Source organism: Seriola dumerili, unplaced genomic scaffold (genome assembly GCF_002260705.1).
Source record: "Seriola dumerili isolate Sdu_G_001 unplaced genomic scaffold, Sdu_1.0 BDQW01000149.1, whole genome shotgun sequence".
Classification (NCBI taxonomy): Eukaryota; Metazoa; Chordata; class Actinopteri; order Carangiformes; family Carangidae; genus Seriola; species Seriola dumerili.
The window spans coordinates 16,918,363-16,928,615 of record NW_019174404.1 but is presented as its reverse complement, the minus strand read 5'-3'; the positions used below and the strand labels follow the sequence as shown (position 1 = coordinate 16,928,615).

At 38.7% G+C, this 10,253-nt stretch overlaps 1 protein-coding gene across 1 annotated transcript; it reads left to right on the top strand.

Moving 5' to 3' along the window:
- The first annotated feature begins 466 nt into the window (after positions 1 to 466).
- On the top strand, positions 467 to 9,737 carry gnmt (glycine N-methyltransferase). Its single transcript, XM_022751324.1, has 6 exons — positions 467 to 813; positions 3,415 to 3,542; positions 3,799 to 3,912; positions 4,367 to 4,509; positions 6,158 to 6,279; positions 7,421 to 9,737. Exons 1-6 carry the CDS (start codon positions 605 to 607, stop codon positions 7,590 to 7,592), a joined length of 888 nt encoding a protein of 295 aa, XP_022607045.1. The 5' UTR covers positions 467 to 604; the 3' UTR covers positions 7,593 to 9,737.
- The last annotated feature ends 516 nt before the right edge of the window (positions 9,738 to 10,253 follow it).

The following is a 10,253-nucleotide window of genomic DNA, read 5'->3' as shown; positions in this document are numbered from 1 at the left end:
CAAAACTATTCCAGAAATAGTAGGCTATATTTCATCAACCAGCTGCAAGATGAAATGATAAATGATGAAATGTTTGACCTGCATCACGTCAGATTGTATGTTTATTCCCTGAGTAGAGCCTCACAGGCAACGCCTTAATCTCAGGCTGTGTACCAATTCTTCCTTGTGGAGCAGTCTTACCTCTAACCTCAAACCAAACCATGACCTATCAGCTGTCTACATAAAGTATCTGAATTACATAATTTATTTAATACTATAAGGTATAACGCAGCAAAACTGGAAAAATTAGCCTTAGAGTCTAAAGTTAGGGTAAAATTCATACAATTTCAACGTCCGGGACGTAAAGACGATTTGGGTTCCGCCCCCGTCGCTTCATCCAATCAGAAAGTAGGCGTCAGTCCACAGCACGGTGTCATTGGGTTAAAGTTTCTACCCCTACCTTGCTCATATGAATGATAACAACCGAAATTTGGATTAGCATTTGTAGTCAGTACCTGTCAGACAAGTGAAGCAGCACGTAGCCGAACACATTATTGGTTTGCTGTGAAAGCTAAGAGAAAACACTGCAGCAGGTACAAGCAGCAGCAGCAGCAGAAGCAGAAGTATGTCGGTCGACAGCGTGTTTAGGACCCGCTCTCTCGGTGTGGCCGCCGAGGGTCTTCCTGATCAGTATGCCGACGGCAAAGCAGCGAAAGTCTGGCAGCTGTACATCGGAGATACGCAGAGTAGGACGCAGGAGTACAAAAGCTGGGTGGTGTCTTTGCTGAAAGAGCATGGGGTTCGGAGAGTGCTGGATGTAGCCTGCGGAACAGGGTAATGTCAGGCCGACTCAGCAGTTTGATACTGGCACGTTTTCAAGGGTTTTGGTGAACCCCCTCACCAAACTCCATTTAGAGTTACCTCAATTTAATATATATCCTTGTACATCAGCAAACAGAACACACCCAGATGAAGCTTTACTTCCTTTTCTAAATTTGTAGCATCAAATCTTTAATTCGGTATTGGCCCTTACTTTCAGGTATACACTGCTTAAATTAAATGCCACCTCTGTTCTGCATATTTGGTTTATCTATTCTGAATGTGGTAGGCTATAACAGATGATGCCTTTTTAAAAGTTGCATTATATACACAGGCTAACATGTACTGAGTTGTCCACTGAGTCTACCAATATGAAGACTGATACCCAGTCATTCTTAAAGGCTTGCATTTTCATTTAGGGAGTAGCTGTTTAAAATGTTGTTACTATATTTACCTTGAAGGTTTGTGAAAGGGTGTGACCAAGATCATTATAGAGCTCATTTTGTAAAATGTGAATGTTGCCATGTCTTAAATAGGAGAATATAAGAAGCTGGGAGTAGATTTGAGACCTGCATTACTCATTTTGTTTGGAAATAGTTGTGATAATTCAATGATTTAAAGTATGAAAAAATCCAAGTTTTGTAAGTTATATAAAGAGATAAATAGGTTAGTTTTGACTTTCCAGTTTGACTGGAATTCCAACCCTTTGACCTTGTTAACCTCTGAACAAAATCCGGATTAAAGCCAGAGAATAATGAAAGAAAGTGCAGAGTTGCATAAACCACTGTACCAGTTCCTGCCTCCAGCAGCAGTCTGGGCCTGGGATCTCGTGTTATAACTAAGAAGGCTCATGTGGCTGAAACAAAAGCTTCAAGGTGCCAGTGTTGTTATGCAGCTTTTGAAGCATGTCCTGTATTGTTTGTAAAGCTGGAGGCCAGCTTGTGCAGAATACCAGATGTAGGGTTCAGTGGTTGATGAGCCGGTGTTGGGTTGCTGCAGTGAGTTTTGACTGGTTCCCTGCAGTCTGTTTACTTCCACTGATAGTGTATCTGGGATCTGGGACAGCAACAAGGCCATTGACTTAGCTCAGACAACAAGACATCACACTATAACCTGTCTGCCAAGCCCCTCAGTTAACATCAACTGTTTATTTTTTATCTGGGAGAAATTGTGCAGGAATTGTAACATTATCATTTACTACAGGACTTTACACCAAAAAAGTCTTGACCTTTTGGCTGATAAATAGGGTTATAAGGGTCTTGCTCAACAACATAATCATATACAAACATTGTAAAGCTTTTTATCTCACAGAGACAGAGGTGGTGTGGATGTGTTCAACCAGTATGGAGAAAACTAGTACACTGACTTTGACCCCGTTCCATAGTAGTCGTGTGTCTGAATGACCATCTGGGGCGATGTAAACACGATCATATTGGAATGAGGTTACAAATGGCCCGGCTATTTATGGCTGTCAAAGTGTGCGTATGGGCGCTCTCCAGTTGTTCTGTCATCAGAGTCAGTGGCAACTTATGCAAGAGAAGAAGAACCTGCAGATTCTGGTTTGGTGGTTGAAGCTGTGTATAATCACCATGACTTGCAGACTCATAGCATTAGTCTGAATCATAGAGGATTTTTTTTTTTTTTTAATCTGCTTTTGTTTTGCCTTGAGATTTATGTTGCACAATTGCAAGTGAATCAGAGCTTGTAGAAACAGCTAACTTAACTTCAAGCATGACTTAGCTTCAAGTTTAACTTGAGCTAAAATTGCACCCAGTGTTCGTCTTACTGCATACACACTGTTTATTTGCAATTTGCAGTTGTATATTACCTTGCAGTTACCCACTTGTTGTTATCGATTGTAGTGTACTACTTTTTTCTCTTTTTTTTTAGGTCACTGTCCATTGAATCTCGCTCCTGTGTTGCTCTTGCTTATTTTCTAACTTGGACTCTGCCTCAATTTGATTCTTTTGTTTGAAATTGTCTGTAATTCTTGAATATTGTTTAACATTAACATACAACTAGTTACTGTTTGGAGAGTGTTTTTGCAATCTGTCATTTAACCACTCCGAGAGGACTCCAGGCAAAACCCACCAGCTTCAGTTCAGACTGTGTTGCTTTATAAACACAAGGAGCTACTGGCTATCAAATATCAACTATCACAACTAATACCTGTAAAACATTAAAGGCTTTCCCTGTCTGTAGTATGACATTCTTGCGCTCACCTTTTTTTCTTTTTTAATTTTTTTTTGGTAGACAGCCAATGAGCAAACAGTGTTTGCTAGAATAAACCACCTGATGTAGGTTCAACGTGAACATATTCTTATTCAGACTTGTTCAAACCGGTTTGATGGGGCTGGGACACAGACGCAGGGCTGGGACGCGTTCAACTATAGTTTTAGGGCAGGAAACATAATTTTTTTCATCTTAATGCAGATATCGCTCCTACTCTTGATGCAAGATTAAATCCTTTTTGAGAAAGTCATATTTCCAACATGTCGCAAATGCTTATCTCACTTTACTGTAGTGCAAAATAGTGTCTGTGCTATTAGCTAAGATTGTGATGGTTGACTTTTTTTGTGTGTAAGTTTACAGAGCATTTATTTTTTTATTTTGTAGAGTTGACTCCATTATGTTGGTGGAGGAGGGCTTTAATATGGTGAGTGTGGATGCCAGCGACAAAATGCTCAAGTACGCGCTGAAGGCGAGATGGGAGCGTAGAAAAGAACCAGCTTTTGATCAGTGGGGTATGAAATTTTTCATTCTGTCAAGATGGAATTGTGATGTTTGAATGTTTGAAAAATGTTACATAGTATGTTACATATTATATAATGTTACCAGTTACATACTCTGTTGTCTTTAATTGGATAAACTCAGCATGATATTGTACATCTGGTGTATTCCCAGATGGAATATCGGATCAGATTCCTGCACCGTTCCTCAGGTGACATCTTTATGTTTTTTCCTTGTCTCTTCGGCCTCTTGTTTCTTTCTTATCTGCAGTTATTGAAGAGGCCAACTGGCTGTCTTTATCAGAAGACATTCAGAAACCAGGGGATGGCTTTGATGCTGTTATCTGCCTTGGCAACTCATTCGCCCATTTACCAGACTTTAAAGGTACACACTGTAATGGATGAAGGGATGTGACCTTCTATTTATTATTTTTTTTTGAATGAGCATTTTTTTTTCAAGTGACCCTCTGTTATCTTGTTTTTAAATATGGTTGATAAGATACAGATCTATTCTCTGGATTATTGATTTATTGGTTTGTAGTTAAAATTTTGCTGACACAAATGAGCAAAATTTTAAAGTTTTAAGTCTGTTGCACCTTCGATCACACCTCGAGTGAACTGATACACCCTGGAGTACACTTCTACTGTACGTCACTGCAGCAGGGTGAAATGTTAAACTACGGGAGGTGTGGAAAAACAAGGTCCTCGCCTGGTTTTAAGTTTCTCCTTCATGTTCTCCTCACTTCACATCAAGATGTAATCTCTTATTTCAAAGATGTAATTTGAAGACCATTCTCCATATTTGTAATTGATCATTGATTATGTTGTATTGATCTCAGGGGACCAGAGTGAACAGAAGTTGGCCCTTCAGAACATTGCCAGTATGGTCAGACCCGGTGGGATCCTCATCATTGACCACCGTAACTATGACTACATCCTTGAGACTGGTCGGGCGCCACAAGGCAAAAACATCTACTACAAGGTACTATAGCCTGACTGTTGTTACTTATTGGTCAACATATCCACTGATAATGATATATCTCCAATAAGCTGAGATCTGGACTTAAATGATAACTAATGTATCATTTTATTTCCCATAAGGCCTCATTCCCTGTATCCTGGTATCTGATTTATCATGTGCAGTGTGTAACAATTAAGATCATAATCAGTATAATGTGAGCTGACTGCTCGTGATCAGAGTAATGGCTTCTGTCAGTGCTTTGTATACTTTGCTCTCTGGATGTTGACAGGACCTGTCAGCTGCCCACTTAGCATGAAGCCTCTTTATCATCAACATGGTTCCAATCACTGATTCCAGTCCTGCATTAAAGTGCGAGGGGTTCAGTCCCTGGTAACGATGCCCCAGGCCATCCACGAACCTGCTTGTGATTTCCCTATTTATGTACACAATTGAAATATTCTGTGTAGCTTTTTTTTTCTTTTTTTTTTTTTAAAGTTCAAATAGTTCCAAAAACTTCTTGGCCATATGGTGATTTTATTGAATGTGTGAATAAGAATCTAAAACATGTTTTTTTTTTTTATTTGATTATTTAGTTTTCCTTATTTTCTGTCATTTTCCTCCTTTATTATTTATTTACTTAGATTTTAAACAGACGATAGAATGACATGGATCAGTTTTGGAATGATTCCTGAAGAAAAGTGAAAACACTTGTGAGCTTGCGAGAAAACTATTCAAAGGCATCAAAGACGCTGAAGGGCACATAAAAAGCCTCTTTTTAATCTAAACTTTCTGCGCACTACACTCTTTATTTCTTCATGAAGAGGAGTTGGACAGACAGTATTGTTTATGAATGGTTTACTTACACCATCCCTAGCAGCAGCTGAGTTTAAGACCTAAATCTCTAGTCAGAGCCTGCCGGATATTGTGAGATTTTCAGTGAAACTGGCGCTGGTGAAACATAAGGAAATGTGCATGAAATTGTCGAGTTTTAAAACTATTTTTGCAAATAGGGAGAAAACGAGATCATGTTAGGAGTACTAAGGAAGAAAGGCCGTTGGGGAAGATGGAAAGATGAGTGACATATTCTGCCAAAAATCATGTGTAGCATCTGCTTTGCTGGTGAAATGTATCTGTATGGAACATCGCACCATAACCAACCAGCCCTGCAGTTTGCTACCCATCCTTTTGGCAACAGCTCATATATATGAAATAGACAAAGACATCACAGCAGGTGCCAACAGCAATGAGCCATATTTGACTTACGTTATTTTCCTCATAACAAGTACCATATTCTTTAATCCAGCCAAAGAGGGAACTATCCAGCTGGAAGGCCTAGATATAAATACTAAGTCAACAGTTGCGTGCTAGAGCAAAATCCACTTCTGATACCCCCATAATCCCAGAGTCTGCTCTCATGGTCCAACTCTCTACTCAATAACAAAAGAGCAACTTCATGGTGTTGTTGAGTCACTTCTAATCAGGCCTCAGTTCTCCTCACATTAGGACAATACTGACGAGAAGGTGAAAAGTTGTTGGAAGTATTCTGTGTCGACTTGTATTTGCCAGTGTGCTGTATAAATGTGTGTGTGTGTGTGTGTGGGTGTGTGTGTGTGTGTGTGTGTGTGTGTGTGTGTGTGTGTGTGTGTGTGTGTGTGTGTGTGTGTGGCAGAGTGATCTAACTCAGGACATCTCCACCTCGGTGCTGTGGGTCAACAGTAAGCCTCATATGATCACTCTGGACTACACTATCCATGTGCCCCAGGCCGCCCTGCAGAATCTTCCTGAAGTCAGGTAGGTCAGGCTAATCAGATGGGTGAACACTGACTTTTTAAATGTCCAGGGTGGCAATTAATGATTATTTTCACTATCCATTAATCTGCCAGTTATTTTGTTCTTCTGTCAGTTAACAGATAAATGAACTGCTGCAAGGATGACATATTGTTGTTGACTAACCCATTCCCTCGACGAAAAGCCAATGGGATTTTTACATTGGCTTTTGGATTACTGCAGAAAATAAGATCTGTGATAAACAAAAGTTCATGATACTTACATGTTTTGTTCAGCAAGATAGTCTTGACAAATCAACACCACTTTACCCAGTGCAGAGAGGTGAATTCATATTGAGAATTAAATATTTTTCTGTTTCCAGTTTTGTTTCATTGACTCCCAGTTGCTATTGCTGCAGTGGATACAAGTAAAATCTGAAGGATAGTAAGAGCACGCTGTTGACACAGTCTGTTATGTTGGCAACACATTTTAGAGAAGGTCAAGTTAACAGACAAAATTAGAGTCCTCACTGCTGAAACGCATGAGGCCAACAGGACTTTGTATGTGACCCTGGGCTTTACAAACACACTTGAGATGACTTGACAAGCACTTTGAGAATACCATGTTTAACAGAAGATGAACTCTGACCTACAACTACTTTATTTTAAAACTGTAAGACAAACTAGTTACGGAGTAATAACACTTTGTGATATCTCTACCTACGATCAGGGGAAAGATTCATGACACCATAGCAACTGTCTTGTTACTGCCACATTTCTTGTTATCTTACGGGTCACATTGCGTTTGATAATGAAACATATAGTATTTGTGACAATGTTTTTCAGTTAATGTCATGTTTTCCTTGTCAAAGAAATGACAGCCTCTTCATCCCATCATAAACACGCATATGTTATAGGCAGATATAAAAGGATATAATAATGACAGTGTTGTGGCAGCCTCTGTGTGACTGTTTTCGTAATATTTGTCTCACAGTGTGTGTTGTTGTTGTTTCACCGCAAAGACTCTGTAATGTCGTTATCTGAACTCCCATACAGTCAAGGTCGCTGGACTCCACTCCCAGACATATTAGACACAGTAAGAAGTACATGTATTGACTGTCTGCAGGAATGATAACGTGTGTGTGTGCTCTATTTGTCCTTCCTAGTAAATTCCGTTTGTCCTACTACCCTCACTGTCTGGAGAGCTTCAAAGGTTTGCTGAATGAGGCCTTCAATGGCAAAATGGAGCACAGCGTCTACGGAGATTTCCAGACGTACATCCCTGGCCAGAGCCAGGCTCCCTGCTACTTCATCCATGTCTGTAAGAAGAAAGCCTAACAGCCCTAGCAACCAACTCACTACACACACACACAGCTAGGAAAATAATGAAGGTTTTCTTTAAGTCCCAACATGCTCTTACAGTCCTTCAGATTTAGGCAAAATCATATTTGAAGATTTCATCTTAGAGTTTTTAGAAAAAAAATGAAGCAACAGTTTTTTAGTCTTTGGAGACTTTACCTCTTAAGTGATGAGAACATAGAGATTAACGTCATCCATGTGTCCCTAACAGACTGTGACTGCATCATTACTGTATAAACAATAAGAAAGGCTTTTTAGGAGAGTGTAATGACAGTGCTTTTTATGGCCTGGAAAGTTGTATATCATACAATTTGGCTTTAGAGCTGCTACAAGTTTTAATTTTCTCTAGTAATTTTAAAATCAAGTGGCAAAAATGTCAAAGCAACAGAGCCTCTTCACTTCACCTGGAACAACTGGTTGATTTTGATCTCTATATGTTCTCATAGCGTAAACTGACGTGACTAGTATCAGTCTAAAATAGGTCAACTAGTTTTAAAGAATATATTCAAAGTGTATCGGACCACTGTTTTGTCCACATCTGGTATTTTCCCAATATGCTGTATGCTTCTTTTGTGTTTTCCTCGTTTTCTGTTTCCCGCCTTTCAGAACTTTGATATCAACATGGTGCTGTACATTAGTGATATTCCTCATGCTGGAATACTTGCTGTTAAGTCGCCAGTAAGGTACTAAGATATATTCTTAGACAGCTGTATTTTCTAAGTTTACCACAAGGGTCTTAAAAACACAGATGAAGTATTTGTGTTTTGTGAATGAGGTAGTCGTTATTTTTCATGTATTTTCAAACTGGAAAGGAAGAAAAAAAGCTGATTTCATTCTGTCCTACTGCCGTCATGGAAGTTCAGGCAAATCTTTGACAGGCACAGTGTGACGGCAATTTGAATAGTTTAAGTGAATGGCCTTATTTTTATAAGAGTCCCCACATTATTCAGTTCATTTGCACAATGCATAATCACTGACGTCAGTTGAATAAGACCAGGGTACAGCTATTGAGGCCTGTGAATCACATTAGTGTTATTTTAACCTGATTGGACAGAATGGGAAGTACTTACCTGTCAGTTAGTCAGATAAAGAAACCTCAACCCTGAAGTGTCCTTGAGCTCCTCACTAAATCACTACCAGCTCCAGATCTAATTGACCTCTGACCTCTCTGAAGCTGGGGAACAAAACAGAGAGATTTTCCACTAAAACCTGCTCTTGAAAGAGTCTGGTTGTGGCTTTTTGCATTCATTTTGATCTCTATTTTCTCTTATTTTGTGGTAATATTAAGTGTACTTTGAGCAAAAACAGCCCTTACATGTTCTGGTAATGTCCTCCAATTAACCTGCAACAGGCCAGCAGTGAGTTTCTATTTTAAGTGACAAGAAAAACTAAAGCCCTGTTTCTCCAAAAATACCAACAGAAATATTTTAGGAATAAAACTGGGTTTAGCACACTGATCAGAAATGCAAACAGCTGCATTACAGTAGTAACATGGAATACTCAGAACCCTTGAAAATGTGTTATCAACCAAAGATGTTTAAGAATTGTTTTTTTGGCACAAACTTGCAACTGTTTTGTTTCAAAAGAAAGAAAAAATTAAGTGTAATTCAGTTGTGCTTCACAGATGTATTGTGCAGTGTCTCAAATAATTGAATTTACCAAAATGAGGGGGGAAGATGATGGAAGAATAATTTATTTTGCTGTATTTTCCAGGTCCAAATACATTTTGCTTTGATACCAAATTAAAAATGTGTTTTTTTTTTTTATTATTGGAATGAATACAGAGCTCCACCACAGAGAAATCAAATATTATCACTGCCCCTGCTGTTTGCCTAAACAAGGCCGCATGGTGCATTCAGATGCTGTGCCAGTGCCTCTTGTAAAACAAAGTGTACGGTACGCGCTCGTTTGTGATTCAGCTGACATGAACAGTAGGTTCAGAATATGGTGAGGGTGAGAATGGCTGAATGTTTGAGTAGGTTTGGATGTTTATGTAGAGATGAAACTATCTCAGAACAGTCTTATGTTGACAATTCTCTTAATAAGTGTAAAAATTTTATAAAGTTTACTGCTTATGTGATTATTGGAATTCTTTTGCATGATATTAAAAAATTGAAATAAGCAGCCACGCTGTCATGTTGTCATTTAGTGTATGGTGTACATGTAGATGTATTGATTGATTGATTGATTGATTGATTGATTGATTGGTAAATACTTCCGACAAACAGTTTCCTACAGTAAAATCAGTTTTTCACATAGTAAAATAGGCAAAGAATAAGACCAGTACTTAGACAGAGAAAATTAGACATTTTGAAAACTGTAAAAATGAATCTGAATGTTGTTTGAATAAGTTGTTTAGTATTTTTACCTACTCTAGGGGGGATGATCAAATTCAAATGTAGAAAATTTCTTGTGCTGAAAGTTAAGTCTGCATTGGTTTGTAGAAAACTTGTAGTTTTACTTGCTGCTGTTCTTAAAAGGCATGTGTAATTAGAAATGTCTTTTATTACACTATAATGGTGAGAAATTTATGAAAGTGCACTTTCACTGTGTATGGACACCTCTACTGTTAGAGGCCAAGAAAGACAAAGAAACTTTGTGCTGAGTAAGAGAAATGATTTTGCTTTTATCCTCTTTCTC